Source organism: Oculina patagonica, chromosome 7 (assembly GCF_052425735.1).
Source record: "Oculina patagonica isolate OP01 chromosome 7, crgOcupat, whole genome shotgun sequence".
Lineage (NCBI taxonomy): Eukaryota > Metazoa > Cnidaria > Anthozoa > Scleractinia > Oculinidae > Oculina > Oculina patagonica.
The window spans coordinates 16,338,066-16,356,095 of NC_135764.1; the positions used below are offsets into that span (position 1 = coordinate 16,338,066).

Consider the following 18,030-nt stretch of genomic DNA (forward strand, 5'->3'; position numbering starts at 1 on the left):
CAGTATCTATGCTTCCTTTACTACCCATTTTTCTTGGGCAAAAGTAATTTAAAGCAAAACAATGTCTTGAAAATCTCCAACAAGCCCAACTAAGTTATCAGCCCAGTTTTATTCATGTTTTATTAAAAATTTTGTTTTCACAATACCATATTTTTTTATTAAATGCCCCCAACCTTTATTTCAAACTTGGCCTGGAGGTAGCCTGCGAATACAGCCGCCTCTCATTCGCGTCCCGTTTCGCTCTTCGTTGCGGGACGCGAATGAGAGGCGGCTGTATTCGCAGGCTAGCCTGGAGGACCCGGCGTTTATTTGACTCGTGCAGTTTATTCAAACCTGGGGTTATTAAGCAAGGGTTTTTATTCATTTTTTTTTTGACAAATATGTTTCTTGCTAATATACCTACAGCTTATTGTACCCCATATAAAATTAATACCTGAGTGGCCTATTTTAAATCCACCTTGGTGACCCTGCGTTTATTCGGTACCCGGCGTTTAATCAACAATATACACCAATTTTTAATACCCATGCTCAAAACCAATAAAAATTTCTAAATACAGTAGAACCCTGGCAACTCAAACTCTGAAGGGAAACAAAAAACGAGGGTTCAAGTTATCAGGGTCCATTGAATATTCAATTTGCTGTGTTAATTACTGATAGCTAATTATTGCTGATTTTTCAGCACTTCAGGTATACAATACAGTGCAAATTAAACTTATCTCATCAGCAACTGTAACACAATTATGTATTCCTGTGATAATACAGTACTGTGACTGTATGTATGATCCATAAGATCAAGAAAAGACTCAAATATGTGATCTGTTCTTTGCACTAATTAAAATCCAGTTTCGTAGTGTTTGGTTAAACTGGTTTAGTGTTTAAATCCAGTTACACAACAAAAAGAGCTAACGGGATACTTTAATGGGTATGTGTTGGGTTGCAAGAACCCAAATTCGAGTTATCGGTGTAAATTTTGATCAAGTGAAATTCAATTTAGTTCAAGTTAGCGGGGAATTGAGTTTACCAAGTAAAAATGACTGAAAAGTGGAGTTACCGTATTTATTCCATTAAGCGCCCAACCTCGAATAAGCGCCCACCCTGTAGGTAGGAAAAGTTAATAAGCGCCCAGCCTCGAATAAGCGCCCATCCTCCACCCCGCTCCCCTGCAAAAAAACTGAAGTGCACAAAAGGAGTATTGATTATTAGTTCTTCACTTGACTTTGATGAAAACGAGATTAAAATTGACTAATTACTACTAAGAGACTTCCTCGAAGAGAGAGTTTTCTTGGTATTTTACAGAAACTTTTGTTTGCTGAAAATGGTGAAAATTTAATAAGCGCCCACTCTCAAGGCCCAAAAATTTTAATAAACACCCAGGGCGCTTAATCGAATAAATACGGTACATCCAAGGGAAATGGGACTTCGTTTGAGTAAGTGGGAGAGTTCAAGTTATCCAAGTTTGAGTTACTGGGGTTCTACTGTAAAATGTTAATTTATTCTTGATTTAATCTTGCTTAGGATAATAGCAGCAAACATTACATAACTGTTTTTAGCACTCACAGATTACAATGTTTTATTGTAAATGAGTCATGGATGATTTACTTTGGCAATAACACTGATTTTATTTGCATTTTGTACAACGTAAAATGGATCAGTTATAAAATGTTGTTCAAAAACCATACATTTTGGGTGCAAACACCACTGATCAATGAAGGGCTGAGCCCAAAAACACCACTGATCTGAAGGGCGAGCCCAAAAACACCACTGAAATGAAGGGCGAGCCCAAAAAACACCACTGATCAATGAAGGGCTGAGCCCAAAAAACACCACTGATCAATGAAGGGCTGAGACCGAAATGTTTGGTTTTTGAACAACATTTTTGGCACTATTTAACCCTTCAAAAATCTTTTTCATCAAATGAAACTATTTGTGATTAAAGACTAAACATCTTTCATTCTCAACAGCAATTGCACTCAAAATTATCACAGTCATTTGTCATTTCACATTTCGGGCATCATTTAACTACAGTTCAACCATAACTTAACCAACTTGAGTATAACAAACAACCACATAAAACAAAGAAACCCTGTGGGATGAATTATAAAACATGTCGATAACATTTATGTAGATAACCACCTGAAGTTTGCTAAACCATGGTCAGCACTGTAATATGCCTTGACTGAATTATACAGCGATATGTTATTTATCTCATTTTTCGAAAATTCATATGTTTAAATAAGAATTAATTTAACCCCAGCCTGGTAATTTGTAATACACTGTAGTTTCTAATTACATAATAATTTAGATCTGGACAAATTTTATAACTTGAAAATCTTGGAAATAATATTGTTTACAAATCAGTAGCTATGCAGACTACTTGAAGTCCTCTGCACTGAATAGCCCCTAAGAAAAAGAAACAACAACAAAAAGTATTGAGTAGATTTGGATTAAATTTGGAGTCTATTTTCACTGTTACTATATTCTTTAAGTAAAATATTATAGCAACATCCAAAAAATAGATATCGGAGTGTACTTTTTCAGTGACTGGAGTGCATTATGTGTGTATTATTGCATTATCTTTACAGCCCCATCTCTCTAGTTGGTATTTGGCTTATAAGGAATTGGAAACAAACTGCTAGCAACAAAGCATTGGATTAATGGGGTGTGAGAGACTACAATGCCAAGACTTTTGTTGTCAGCTATTTTTCCTGTGTTGGGAAATACAGAATTCAGCTGTTAAACCTAACTTATTTCATGATCAAAAGAAACACTGGTAAAACCCTGAGGGAAACATTTAGGAACATCACTTTTTTTTGAAAGATTGGATCGTGGATTATACATGAACATTAGCCACTGCCTGGTGGTATTGTAATCCGGCATTGGTGACTTAGACATGCCTGTCATTTGGTAAAATTAACAGACTCACTAGAACAGATATGCCATATAATATAGGTAGAAGTTCAAACCAAAAGCAACAGTCTTGATGTAACAAGCTGCGACCCATGGCAACAATCCCCTGGGGCTTTTATGAGGTATATTAATGTGTTAACAGCAGCACATTAAGAAAAACAAAAAATAAACATTACCTTTGCCCTCCTTAAAATTGAGTCCTTGGATGGATCATAAGGATGTTCCTTGGATGGTATCTCAAGAATGGCTGGGATAGCTTTGTCATAGTTATCAAGTATATGTCGAATCTCCTCAGCAATCTTAACAACAACAAAAACATGAAAACTTTCAATAGAGCAAGCAACATTTTACAGGCTAACTGCAGTTCTTTTTCATTAATCTAACTTCCTCTTCAGTTCTGCCCTTTGAATATTTTAGCATTTCTAATCTACGTTGTCATCATCACCGTCCTTAATTGTGCCATGGAGGCGAGGAACTTGGGGGGGAAAAAAAAAAGACGCATTTTAGACCTCTGTGATCTATGTAAACCTATCAGATAACAAATTTGGAATTGGATCACGGAAATTATCTTTAAATTATTGTCAGCATTTAAGAATGATCTTCATTTCTGTAGATGGCTCTGAACACCAAACATAATTTTTTGGCAAAAATATTCAAAATGTAAAGTACTGTAGAATAACAAAATATAGATTAAAAATTTCTGTGTGGGTTCTTATTTTATTTTTGCAATGAGTATGAACTAGTAATGTTGTAAGGATCTTATTGTTGTTGTTCACTGACAATATGAAAGAATATAATCTTGATAATGATAAAAGTTCTTTATCAATATCAACAGGTTTGCTGACTTTAATATAGTCAATTCTATCATTAGCCCTTGCTTCTGTTCAACTCAAGAAGAATCTTCTTGACTAACTAATTTCAATTCCTAGAATTGTAACATTGCCATTAACTTTATTTTGGGACCAAAATAGACTCCTTGTGTTGATTAATAGCCATATGACCTCAATTTTCTAGTATGAACAATATCTTAAAGTTTTGAGATTGTATAGTAAGGAAAAAGAAAACATGTAATGTAACCTAACATACAGCAGCTTTGTTGTGGTTTTCAGAGTATCAATTTTTATAAATGATCACAAACCCTAGCGTTATTTTGCCATTTGAAAAAAATGTGTTTGCCGATGAAAATTTTATTACATCAGAAAGCCCTTAATTTTAACTCCCACGCTCAATCTATATGTATTTATAAAAATAGCCAATTCATAAACGTCAGTTCATGATATCTAGCTTGCACTGTAAACAAACTTTAAAGCCAGTATAACCTTATCTCCATACACTGCCACTTAACTTGCCGCCAAGCATTGTATCAGAGTATGATGTCATGTCACTCAGCAATATTAAGAAAATACAACAAAGGAAGAACAAAATTGTTTTGTTGGAAACAAAATTGCCCCCTACTTACATTTTGATTTATCAGCAGTATAGCGATATCACTTCTATTAGTAAAGTGCAAGAAAGCTTCTTCTAGTTCACTCACTGATGTTTCTGCAAAACATAACAAGTCATTTCCATATTACGCAAGCAAAAAACAAGTTGATAAAAGCATTACCAACTATAAGTGCAACACTTATAATGTCTGGAAATATACCAAAACACTATATTGCTTTATCACATTCCAGTTGTTAGATAAGAATTAATATTGATTTCCTATATTGATATTTTGTTTACCAATACATTAAGATTTTATTACACAAAGCAGATGCTGTCGTCTCTTAGTAATAGGTTCAATGGTGACTTAAAGTATGCAGGTTTACCCTACTTAGCCATCTATCGTTGACATGTTAATGTGTGGAGGCTTTGAGCTTGAGAATAAACCCCAAAAATACCATCTAAAATCTTTTCTTTTACTGAGCGATCTATCTACATGTATATCATTGCTGCTATCAAAAGTCAATGTCTCAGTACTTAATATTGTGAAGAGGTGATAATTACCCCTAATATAGTCAATTCATATTTTTAGAACAAACTTGAGGTACCGGTATATTGATCCCTAAATGAACATACTCTGGTTTGAGAGGTTTTCTCTTTTCTTTTTCTCACAAAGCATTAAGCAAGAAAGCCTCCCATAGCAATGCGCACAATTCTAGCTCCCATGCTTCAAATTGGGGTCAAGCTCTGACCCTCAGGCTCCAATTGGTAGATATTTTAACAACCACACAAATCAGTTTGATTGGTTTACACAATTGACACTCTTTTTACAAGATTTGTTAGATCATTACTCCGTGACCTTTGTCATTTTCTTCAAAGCCTTGGCTAAAATATATTGCTGGTGATTTCATACTTGTGCTCTTGAGTAGCACTTTCCAGAAAGACAAAGTTTTCTTATCTTCAAAAGGAAGCCTTGTTTACAGTCGTGTGTTGCCAGGTTAAATGGCAAATTAATTATAATATTTTTCAACTTTTGCCTGATTTGCAAATTGTTGTTTACCTGCTGAAATTGGTCAGGCTTTCACCTTGTTAAGTATGTCTAGAGCTGTATTTGCAATGACTTGCTTGTAAAGTTTACTTTCGCTTTGGCTTTAGCCAGTCCTTGCTGTTTGATCAAAATCATTGTGAGATGCATGTATACATGGGGTTTATGTTTGTCTTGATCCAATTACAGTAATTTTTTTGTCTGACTGAAAAAATCTGAGAAGGATTTTGTTTCTCCATCAGCTGCCAGTATTTTGTTCTGTGTGATAAATGCTACAGCTACTATTTCATCTCTGAGAAGTCTGGAAGGAGCCTCATAAATGAAGGAGATTCAAAGAGCATGTGTTAGTTTTGGCTTGACACCTCCTGAACGTTTGACCTAGGACTAACTAACCTGCGATCAGGCGTTCTTTTTTCTTTTTCAAAAGGGAGAGGGAAAAAAGAACGCCTGATAAATTTATTTAACCGTCCGCCAACCACCCCCAAATTTAAATAAACTAAGGCGCTGTCAAACCACTCTTTGTAATTGGCGGCAAATTTGAGACTCGGATTTCCACTAGGCGTGAAAAACGTCTGCAGAATAATTTTACAACTACAGCCTGTATTAAAACTTCGCCATGCTGAAATAAAAATGCTTTTAGCAGCAGGGTGAGATGGTGCTCGCGAACATATATTTTATCAGCTGTAGATGCCGTCCCTTTATTTCAGCTCACAAATTCACCGACAAAAGCTGTTTCACGGCAGATAACATCGTGTCGCTTTTGTAAACATTCCAACACCTCTGGAATATTGTTTGGTATAATAACATTTAACTTTTCCCGAAACGCATTGGAAGAACTGCCATTGCCATGGATTGTTCACGAAACCAAATTACGCATTGTCGCATACTCTAACTATTCTGCCTTCAGAGAATTACACTTGAAATCTAACAGGGGTTAAACTATTAAACGTAGAAGAAAACTCGTCCCCCAGTAGACACGCCACATCTAGGCCATTAGGGGAGGAGTAGGGAGGAAAGGCATGATCTCAGGTTAAGGACTAACAAACCCCCAAACTGGATAGGGTCAAGTTTTTGTCATCCAAGTGGAAAAACGTTTTTGGTGGAAAAAATTTCCCTTGGTCCACTCAACTTGACAAAATTGATGGTTGATATACATTTGATAACCAAATTACCATTTGTTGACTCCTTAATTAAGGATGTTCGCGCTAATTGTTTATGTGCATCCCTACTGCGCACGTAATTCATGTCGCAATGGCAAGCCACGCTATACTTTGACCGCGCGCGCCGAGTAAAATGTCTAGAAACATATAGGGTGAGTTGCCGTTCTGCTAGCATCGCTTGCAATTTGTCTCTCTTAAATGGTCGGTGACCCCTACTTTTTCTTAACGTATCACTTTTGTTAATTAATATCTATGTTTTGCGAGAAAATGAGAAAAAATCTATCGAGTGAAAGTTTGATTTTTTCGTCACAGTGACGGTTTGAATTCCACTTTTTGAGCTTTCCTTTTGCCGTACGACAGTTTCAAATGCGTTTTTCCAAGGTTAAGTTTTACAAAAAAAGATGACAAAACTAGGAATTATTAACGCAACAGACGCACTCCCACAAAATGTGACTAAGATCATTAGCCTCCGTTTACTCATCTTTGATATTTTACCTTTAAATCCTGTAAACCATGCTGAATTACCGTGTGCCAATTTTTCAAACAAATCTGAAACAAAGTTGGTGACCGCAACCTTTTTTTTTTCTGACAAAAGTAACTCATTATCTGACTGCAGCAAAAAAAATAAAAGAAATCTATCGAGTAGAAAATTTTGGCGCGAACGTCCTTAAATTACAATTTTAAAATGTTTGACATTAGCATGGAAGTGAGATTCCACCCGAATGCACCAGCTGTGAGGGTAAAATGACTACTGCTGCAGACCCTTGGGTTCACCATGAGGGTATGTCAAGGAGTATAGAGGAATTAAGAAAAATCTTTGCCCTTGGTTGTAAGGAAAATTTAATTCTTGCACTTTGATAGAATTTCCAAGGATAGGGGAAGGGAATCCATAATTAAATAATATTGCAATATTGGATGCCTTTGAAGGAACATGTAAAGCGGGGGACCTTGCCTTGTAAGATTCTCCTACGGTTACCCCTGGGGAAATGATAAATCCCTGTATTAATTCCATGTTAAATATTGGTCCTGAAAGAGAGAACATCCTCCAAGAAAGGCGATTTAAAAAGTTATAATTTTGTACCTTTGGTTACAACCAGGAAATTCTTTTGTCTCTTGGCGTTGATTTCTCCTATTCCTCCCAGTAAAAAGCCGGTGCAAGTGTCCTTAAACAAGTAAAAAATATATATTTCTTATTAAAGTTTCATCTTAAGATGAGAAATTAGACCATTGACTCCTTACTTCGTCTCCAATCACAGCGACAAGTCTACCCTTCGCACCAGCAGAAATACCTGAATGCGCCATCTTAGAATCTTAACGAGTACTTACTTCATGTATGGTGTTTCTAATTGATCCATATTGTTATGCTAAACCGCTGGTCCGAAGTATGCCGCCTCGAAAGTTTCCCCCATAGTCCCGCACTCCGCGGGATGAGAGACGGGTTCCCGTAGGCTAGCAAACAGATTGAGTAGAGGAGAAATCTAACATTCTTGACGACGACCCGTTATTAGCTAGCCTGCATTCCCAGGAGTTTTTAGAGTTATTTTATCACTCTAAGTTAACGAGTGCTGTAAAAGAAATTTTCTGCTGTCTATGTCTGTGAACTTTGTCGCTCGTACATGACAGATACGTGGTCATATGTGAGTCTGCGTGGTACAGTGTACTCAGTGTCAGTACAACGAATTTGACGGAGTCAGTTTCTGGTGAACAAATCTCATTGTGCATTTGCTACAGGCAGCTATTTAGGACTATGAACGCTCAAGTTCAACAAGTGCAGAAGAAGGTGACTTTTATCTTTCAACTTGAGCAGGAGCCCAGTCTTAAGCTTTTTAGCGTTTCTCTACTCCAACTGTCTGTGGTGTATCCGTGCAGTACTAACAACGCGAGTCGCAGAATCATTCTTCTCCGACTCCGTACAGAAACTAGTCGGGGACGTAACCCACACTGAGTCAACAATTCTCATTGCATTCCTCTTTCTATTTATGAACTAAGAGTATAGAAGTCTTCACTTTGCGTATTCAAAAATCTGTAGGGGCACTGTTGGGCGGGGTATTTAAGATCTTTCAGATCAGATAGACAACGATTTTGACTTTTATTGAAGAAGCTTTATTGAACACTATTCACACACGATCAGTATGCAAAAACAACCTAGGGCGTAATCTTGTAGGAGATATATTTAGACCTCACGTGCGCGAGAGGTCCAAAGTCTGAAGTACCTTGGATTGAGTCTGAAGTCTGATAATCAGGTGATAAGAACCTCATTTGGCTTATGACGTACATAAATGCTGGAATATTGCCAGTCGGATATTATTCTTTTAGTAACAAGTGGCGATAAACAAAATCTATTCGAATAGGTAAAACGAAAGCAAAGAGCGGATGTCCAATTTCCTTAATTTACTTTAGTTCCCTTTTGCGTTACTAAACTACTGTCCCACACATCCGGCACAGTGGGTTTGTTTGTAAACCCCGTTTCCTTTATTCGCGTTGTTTATGAAGTTCCAACAGATGACTTTAATATTGACTGGCATCTGTTTGACGCAACCATCATCTCGACATTGAGAGTCTAACCAGAGGAATGAGTTAAAAAAATCGTCTTTCTGATCATTGAATACTCAAAAGGATGATTTTATCCAACGTTTTACGCATCGAGTCTTGTGACGTCATCAATCCGTGCGTCATGAGTCGAAATTTTGGGCCATGGCAAAGAAATGGAAAGAAAATCTTTAATTTAAAAAATCTTATGCCATAGACATTATTTTTCATCACCTCAGTCACAGATAAAACTTGCCAATGTGGGGGGTTCTTGTCTCAGTTGCCCTCGACCGAAATTAAGCCCAGCAGAGTTTTTTATCGAGGAATAAGTGGACCCTTATGAACTTTTGGACCCTGATATTTCAGCCTTCTGTTTATATAAACATCATATCATCAAGAGTTGTGAAATCTATTGAAAGACGTATTACGATAATCACTCCCATGGATTCATGATCGATTAGAAGCCACAATCATTTTTGAATTTGGAGTCTTTTCGGACCGGGATTTTTTTATCTCTTCCGCACATGCAGGGCTAGCCATCACCTATCTATCAGAGCGCGTGATCCCGGCAATACATGATTTTCGATTCGGAGTATTCGTTTTTGGAGAATTACATTATGACATTCAGCGTTTTTTTTTTCGTAGTCTTATTTTGATTGAAAGATTAGATAAGGAAACTACTGGGTCCCTATTCCATCTCCTGTGGTTACATTTTTAACAACGTCTGTCCGGAAAGCCCGAAAGGAAACCAAAATGTCATAAAAATATTGACATATCGGCGGTGTTTTAGGTGTTATAAACTAGCATAAGCACTTGCGATAGAAATTCCCTTGTACTAATTCACTATCCTGAGATTTCTTGTACTCAAAGCAATTCAATGAATTTTTTAAATTTCGTACAAGTACGCGTACCACTATAGCTACTACAACCCTTGCGAAATAAGACTAATAATTAATAACAGGACATGAGTTAAATTTCCATAAAAATATTTGCCCGCACTTACAATTTTAGAAAACTGGCACCATCTGTTATATAGCAATGTTATTCTAGTGGTTGTAATGTAGTTTCCTCATTACGGAGTACGTTAGAGCTCCACCACAGTTTCTAAATGGTTGATTAAAAGGGAGTACATTTTCTCCTGAAATGAAAACATGGCCGAAAAAAATCTTTAAAATAGTGCCCCAACTGAATGAGGTGAACATATCTGTCTTGCATGTTTTAATGCCGTGCTAGTTTGCTGTCTCCTACAAACTTTTTAAAAATATTAGCCGGGAATTTTTTTCTGGAGTAGCTTCGAGTATTTTTCAAAGTGTTTTCATATTGAAACAGTCGGCCGATAAATAGCCGATATAAAGGTAAACTGATCAGTCGTTGATTTTTTTTAATTTCATTGCCATGTCTTGTATATTATTTATGTAATTTCTAGTAATTTAGAGACCGAATATTCGCAAACGTTCTTGAGCTTATTAGTACCGTTCTGTACTGTGCTTAGTCTTGCGATACATCCTAATCGGTCGGCCGATCGCGTGAGTGCAAGTCTTACGTCAGCCGTTAGTATTTGCTGAATTCTTCTCAGGATAAACTCATAGGTCTCATAGCAGCGGGTTAAAGTCCTGTTTTACCACTTTTAAATAGCCAAAATGTAGTTTCAAGGTTGTTTTTAATTTAAACTTGAATGTCTGTTGTAAGTGAGTTACAGGCTACTCTGAAAATCCACAGTACAAATACAGGTGAAACTGACTAGACCGTATGCCTTTTATTCTTGGGCCGCTGTTATTTATCGAAATATCGGGCATAAATGTTCGGTGAAGGGAAACAGTCAAACTACGAAAGGACAAGAAAAAAACACTTCCAAAAAAAATTAAAAATAAAAACATAATAAAAACAAACTAATCTTCAAGAAAAAAACGCAGCTGTAGTCATTTGCATCACGCTATCAAGTTAGCCATGCGAAGAACCGTACGTCAATTGTTTCCCCTTGAAGCGTGTATCAGAAAACGTGGCCGGCAAGTTGCTATAAAGGCTCAAAAGCAACGAAATTCGCGAGTCGGTTTTTACTAGTTAGGACCAGTAAAATATGATAGGAAACATGAAAGCTCACGCCGCAAGCATATGAGATTATGTTTAAAATTCCAATATTTCCCGTTTTAGACAGACTGACAGAGCGCATCTCGAGTTCGGATCGCACGCTGCAAGGGAAGTTTAATATGTAGTTCCCGTTTTCCGGGTTTTCCTTGCGAAATACGCACGTACTCGAAGTTCCCTTTCAGTTCGCAAGTTTGTTCGTGTGAACTGAGATGGTAAATGTGATAAGCCAGCGACAGAAAACGAAATGTTGTCTCGTTGTCTTGGTTATTAAACGTCTTAAACCTGTTCTACCGGGTTCGTTGGGCTGATGCAAACATAGAAGGCATTGCTTTCCCTCTTGTTAATATAGTTCTGGGGTTGTCTTTAAAGGATCGAAAATACGTATTGTTTTTACTGACCACGACTAGTATTATAAATATGGGATCGAAGGAAACATTAAAAGCGCGCCGCAAGCCTGTAGTACTATAAAATTTCAATAATAGAAGTGGTCATTCACTGTCGATAGATTCGATATCCGATCAGTCGCTGTAAGATAAATTGTAGAGTTTCTCGTTTCCACGCCGAACAAAGAAGGATGAGAAGGAAATCAAATACTCGGGTACGGCTTCCATGACAGACCTGTATTCTCGGGTATTCTTCATCTTCAATCATCGTGCCCGGACATCGTGTCGTCTGTCGATTTTAAAAGTTCCTCGTGTACGACTGTGTACTGTTATTAAATTCTACCTTTCTCTTGGTTTATTGTCAAAAGTGGCAGAGCTGAGAAACAACGACTTCCGAAGTGAAAGAGAGAATTAGTAAAACGGGAAAAGAACTCGCAATGTTTGCTCACTACAAAACCCCACGCTACACGTCCGCTACACGTGTACGAATCTCTGATAGAACTTCATCTTCCGGCGAATCCAAAGTCCAGCTGTTGCACGTGTCAGTATCGTGTGAGTGGGTCGGATCATACGCCGCGACCAATCAAAAGCAAGATCATGATCCTCTCTCGAAGGTGATTGGTTCACAACTGTCAGGTGGGCTTAGGCTTCAATAAAACTGCCTGTGCCTCTGAAACTCATTCAGTTCACCTAAGATGGCGGACCTTCTAAGGAGCTCTTCCAAACTGGTAGACGTTGAAATGCAAAACCGCGGGCAAGTTAGTTCGCCGGTAGGTTTCGAATTTCAGATGTACGCCTTTCCTTACCTTAAAGTTTTATGAGTTTAAAAAGTATATCACTATGTTTAAATCCTGTTAAAATCTCATTGATCTTTTCATTTTCAGAGCCACAATAAAGCGTTTTTGCCGGCAGATGAAGAGGCGGGAACTCAACCGCCACTCGACGAAACCAGTGAAGAATTCGATCCATGGGCTTTGCCAGAACTCCAGGATCTTGGACCAAAGTGGTCTGGTAAGTGTTTTCATCGTGTTTGTTGTCATTTCGTGTCCTCGTTGTTATTATTTTTGCTGTAATTTTATTTTTTGAGAAATTTTCCCGCTTTTTACTAACTCAAATTTTTGGCGGGCCCACAGAGCTTGACGGTTGGGGAAAGCTTAAACGAGTCGTCTTCACGTTTGGCAAGATTGTCCTCCTTTTTGGTCTTCTCTACACGTTCATTTGCTCGCTGGATTTTCTCAGTAGTGCCTTCCGATTGCTGGGCGGAAAAGCGGCTGGCGAAGCATTTGCTTCGAATAAGATTTTGAGCAATCCCGTCGCCGGCTTGATGATCGGAATCCTGGCAACCGTTCTTGTTCAAAGTTCATCTACTACTACTTCCATCGTTGTTTCAATGGTCGCTTCACAGAGTAAGTTCGAGATAAATCTTTTTTGCGATTTTTAGTATGTTTGTGCCATGTGTAAGCTTTTTTTCTGCGTTTTTAAGAAGTGTTATTCAAACATTCAGTTATGCTCAGCAAAACAAGAAATAATATTTGTTACCCACAATAGAACTACTATACTTAAATATATGGGTTGACAACCTGTTCTTAAATTATATGTGACCGATAATATTAGCCTGCACTTAGCGCTCTAATGTTTAATAGCGTCATTTATCATTTGACCTTCAGTGCTCTAAAAATTCCAACATGTCAGCCGCACACTTTGAAAGTCTCGCTTTGTATTCTGACCACGTGTTTGGAATTTTTACTATATCAAACTGATCCCCCTAGAATTTTCTAAAAATTGATATCAAGGCTCTAAGAACAATTTTGTCTTGTATTCCCTTGATGTTCTGTTCCTAAATTGTATGTTTATTGTAACCTATGTAGTGCTGATATTATTCAAGCTAACGTGGTTCAAACATTATTCTAATCCAACTTGGGTTAAATTAAATTTTGTGGAGCTTCCACCCTGTTTAAGGAGCAAAGCAAATGGTGGGTTTGTGTCCTTAAATTTTTGAGTACATTCTGAGGCTGAGCTTGAATTTAATATTAGTAACCATATAAACTACTCCAAATTTACACTGTATGGTTTAGAAACTAAAGCGACAGCAGAATTTTAATTCAGTTCTCCAATAGAAAACATTGTAAAAGTAAAGAGATGTTAATGAATGATATATTTTTCAGTTTTGGCTGTGAAACCTGCCATTCCAATAATAATGGGTGCCAACATTGGTACATCAGTCACCAACACCATTGTCTCCCTGGCGCAAGCTGCCGAGCGAAATGAGTTCCGTCGTGCCTTTGCTGGAGCAGTGGTACATGATATATTCAACTGGTTGTCTGTGATCATATTTCTGCCTCTGGAGGTCATCACGAGCTACTTGTTATGTCTTACTGGGAAGATTATTGCCGTGCTTCCACTAACCCAACAGAAAGGAACCAACAAAAAATTGCTGAAAACACTGACAGAACCATTCACCAAGCTCATCATTCAACTGGACAAAAAGGTGATTGAGAAGATTGCACTTGGAGACGAATCAGCTGAGGCAAAGTCACTTATCAAACACTGCAAGCCAAAAGTATCAATTGAAGAGGTGAATAAAACTATCATCAATGAGACCACTAATCTGGCCAGCTATGTCATGGTGAATGAGACGACTGAAAAAGAAACCAACTGCAAATTTCTTTTTGATGGCACTTCACTAAGTGACACAGAGGTTGGCATCATACTGCTGGTGATATCCATCATCTTGCTGTGCATCTGCCTTGTCTGCATTGTGAAGGTCCTGCATTCCATGCTGCGTGGTCAGTTGGCCAAAATTATTAAGAAGACCGTCAATGCAGATTTCCCTGGACCATTCCGACATCTAACTGGTTACTTGGCTATTTTGGTTGGCGCTGGTTTGACTATGTTGGTCCAGTCCAGTTCGATCTTCACATCAGCCCTTACACCCCTTATTGGAGTTGGAGTGGTCTCCCTTGAACGAGCCTTTCCATTGACCTTGGGTGCAAACATTGGAACAACTGCAACAGGCATTCTGGCTGCCCTGGCAAGTGATTCTAATTTGGACAAAGCACTTCAGATAGCCTTCTGCCATCTGTTCTTCAACATATCTGGTATCGCACTGTGGTTTCCCATCCCTTATCTGAGAAAAGTACCTATCAATTTTGCGAAGACCCTTGGAAACAAAACAGCGGACTACCGATGGTTTGCCATAGCTTATCTGGTGTTTGGCTTCTTCCTCCTTCCAGCAGCTGTTTTTGGCTTGTCCTTGGCTGGTTGGCAGATTCTCCTTGGTGTTGCAGCTCCCCTCCTGCTCCTCTTCTTGTTCATTGTTATCGTTAACATTCTTCAAAGAAAAGCTCCTGGACATTTACCTGAAGTTCTGCATGACTGGGAGTGGATGCCCAAATGGACACGATCGTTAGAGCCCCATGATCGTGTATTTACCAAAGTGAATGAGTTGGCCAAGCTCTGCCGTTCAGACAGGACTAGGGGGAGCTCAAATTTTGAGTCCCGTGTATAGTAGAGACTTGCTTTATTGTATTTATTTGCTTTAAAGTTCTGTGTGGTAACTTTGTGTTATCAGAGTTCTCATTAGTTGCCAATTTTGATTTCCCCCACCCCACCTGTTAATCGATTACCATTTGTTTCACAACCACAATATATTTATAAGATGTCTTGATGAAAAAAGATACTACTGAGAACTCTGTTATGCAATGTTGCAATAAATTAAAATTTTCCCTTCAATACCTATTAAGAGAATAGGCAATTTGCACTAAGAGGTCATTATTTTGACAACATTTCTCCTTACAAATCTAATTGAGGGTTTTTGTTTCAGGACCTTTTGGGGGGAAAATTTCATGATAAATCGAAACAGATTATATTAACTGACATCGTAGTGCAAACTGCCTATTTTTCTGCTGAAAATCCATAAACCATCTGGCAAATTGGGTTGGTGTGCACTTGATTTTGATGCTTTTAAAGTTTTGAATGGCTCAGGTAATCCTTTTCCTGTTTTTGCAGGGTTGTAAGCCCCTATTTTCATCAAAAAACAATCAGCTATCAAAAAAGTAACATCAAAATCACTCAGAGAAACAGCATTGTTCTGACTTCAGTGATCTTGACTTTGAAAGTTTCTATTTTGAAACATTGTTGATGTCCCAGTTTTGATGCAAGTAGGGTTTACAAAGTAATTACATGCTATAAATAAAAATTTATTATGTATATTTTGTTTGAAGTTGAATAAAACATGCGTCTTGCTTTCATGCTAAGGTAAGTTTGATATTTATAATATAACTTTTACTTTAATATGCATTGTATTAATGTTTGTTGTGAAAATAAACAATTAAATGGGTTGGCTTTAATTGAGTCCATTTTTTTCATTTGCTCCCTGAAAGTGATCATGACTTGATTCAGTATGAGAATGCATGAAAGGTTTTAATCATGTTAGTGTCATCATGCTGTTTCTTTTTTTTCAGGCAAGCTAAATAAATTTAATATAGAGGAGATTGCAATAGCTCCGGTTAAACAGGTTCTTCTGTGCTTTATTTTGTCTGATCGATGTTTGTTTCATTTTCCAGGTCCTTCAAAGTTAACTGGCCGATATCAAACAAATTTGTTTATTTAAAACAACACAGCAAGTTACAAAGATTTTTTACACAAAAAACCTTCCTCAGCAACTGAGGAGCAACAATAATAGTTGACTTGCAAAGTTTTTTAAAACAACTCATTCAGATTTTTTATTGCCCAAAGCAGAGACTACCGAGAAATTTATCATGCAACTTTGAACTCTAAGGTATGATTGTCCTTTCATTCAATTCTGTTTCTTGTTTTTCGTCAGTCCTGTTTAATAAAAGTGAATTCATTAACTGCTTTGTCAAAATTTTTGTCTTGCCAAATCACATTGCTTACCAGGTCAAAACAATGAACTGCCATGTGTTTGACAGATAAGTGTGCAGAGCTTTCAATCCAAAAACTAAAACTTGTCGACAAAAACATTTGTGCCCTTTATAACATCCAAGTCTTGCATGTTTGCATCAGTTGGTTACATGACCATATGTAGTTTCAAGTGTGCATTTTCACAGTAATGCAGGTTATTTTTGGCAATGTAGAATAATACATCTTGGAAAATTTTCCAGTTTTCATATCTCGGCAAATTAAGGTTCATATCAAATTCTGTCTTACCTACAACAAGTTTATTGTTTCGAGTGATACCTATGTCACAGTCTGTTTTGATTGTACAGTCGAAAAAAAATCTTCAGGGTTGGAAAAGTCGGAATTTTATTTTGAGTCAGGGAAGGTTGGTATATTGAAGAAAAGTCAAGGAAAATGGAAATTATCACTGCTGATGTAATGCCATTGAAGGATGTGACCTTAAGCCTGCATTGCAGACAAACAAAATACCGGGGTTTTGTTCGTCTGCAATGCAGGCTATGTGATCTCAGTGATGTTTTTTCTTTTGAAAATGGAGGCTGAAACTATATCTGACATTTTGCATTTTTTGGTCAGGAAAATTTGATTTTTATCGGGAAAAGTTGGAATTTTAAAAACGGATGTCTGGCAACCATGGCAATCCCTTGATTTAAATTTATTGAAAAAAAATGAAAGTACTGCTTGCTATTTACGATAGACTATTTTGTTTTTTGCCTCAAAAGAAGAGAGTTTGCAATAATGTAACATGGTCAGGCAACCAGTTGATGCAACAAACCTGTATAACTTTCAATTGGAACTTGTGCTCTGTCTGCAAATGTTTTACACTTTTGTGTTTGCACCCAAATTAGAGTTCTTGTTGAGTCCATGGCTAGTGAGTAGGCTGATTTCAATGTTTTGAACTGGTACAATGTACTTTACCATATCCACCACCCTGCCTCATCCCCAGTCGCTTGTGATCATTGGGGGAAATGCTAGTTAATTATTGAGGAAAGTGGTGAAAGGCGACACGGGAAGGAAAGGCAAACAAACACTGCTCGCGCTGGCTCCCATTTGCCCTACGTGCTGGCTCTCAATCCCCCCCACTCGCGACTATCAGAACCTGTGGTGAAGGCAGTCCACAAATCCCCCCCCTCTGCAATTAAATTCCCTTATACTATGAGAATAAAACTTAGAGGAAGGGAATACCCCTCCCCCCCCCCTTGGAAAAGCCTGTGGAGGTGGCAGTTCACCAACCAACCCCCCTTTCATCAGCAATTAAATTCCCTTATGCTGAGAGGAAGCTAGGAATGCTTGGGTCAGGGTTCGCACACGCCTTGAAATTCCTTGAATCTCAAAATAAAAACTCAAGGCCTTGAAATAGGCAATTTCCGATATATTAAAACTCTAACTTGGCATCACATCGAGGTTGATTGATAAATCATTTCTTTTGTTTTATTCCCCCAAGCCTTGGATCCAAGTTAGAATATTAATATATCGAAATGGCCTATTAGTTTTCGGTCCTTGAAAGTCCTTGATTTTTTTTTATTGAACGTCAAAAGGCTTCAAGGCAATGAGAAGACATCCAAAATAAGCGATT

The 18,030-nt window shown here is 37.7% G+C and overlaps 3 protein-coding genes across 3 annotated transcripts in view; 1 reads left to right on the forward strand and 2 right to left on the reverse strand.

The window, feature by feature from the left end:
* The window catches only part of LOC144659493 (meiosis-specific protein MEI4-like), a 221,261-nt gene that overhangs the window by 55,765 nt on the left and 147,466 nt on the right, over window positions 1-18,030 (reverse strand). The window lies entirely within an intron of this gene.
* On the reverse strand, window positions 339-8,822 carry LOC144659502 (V-type proton ATPase subunit F-like). Its single transcript, XM_078519954.1, has 6 exons — window positions 7,777-8,822; window positions 7,619-7,700; window positions 4,367-4,449; window positions 3,084-3,206; window positions 1,791-2,400; window positions 339-1,731 (listed from the first exon to the last, which is right to left on the reverse strand). Exons 1-5 carry the CDS (start codon window positions 7,837-7,839, stop codon window positions 2,371-2,373), a joined length of 381 nt encoding a protein of 126 aa, XP_078376080.1. The 5' UTR covers window positions 7,840-8,822; the 3' UTR covers window positions 339-1,731; window positions 1,791-2,370.
* Window positions 12,160-16,390, forward strand: LOC144659487 (sodium-dependent phosphate transport protein 2B-like). Its single transcript, XM_078519937.1, has 4 exons — window positions 12,160-12,307; window positions 12,422-12,548; window positions 12,671-12,943; window positions 13,703-16,390. Exons 1-4 carry the CDS (start codon window positions 12,233-12,235, stop codon window positions 15,043-15,045), a joined length of 1,818 nt encoding a protein of 605 aa, XP_078376063.1. The 5' UTR covers window positions 12,160-12,232; the 3' UTR covers window positions 15,046-16,390.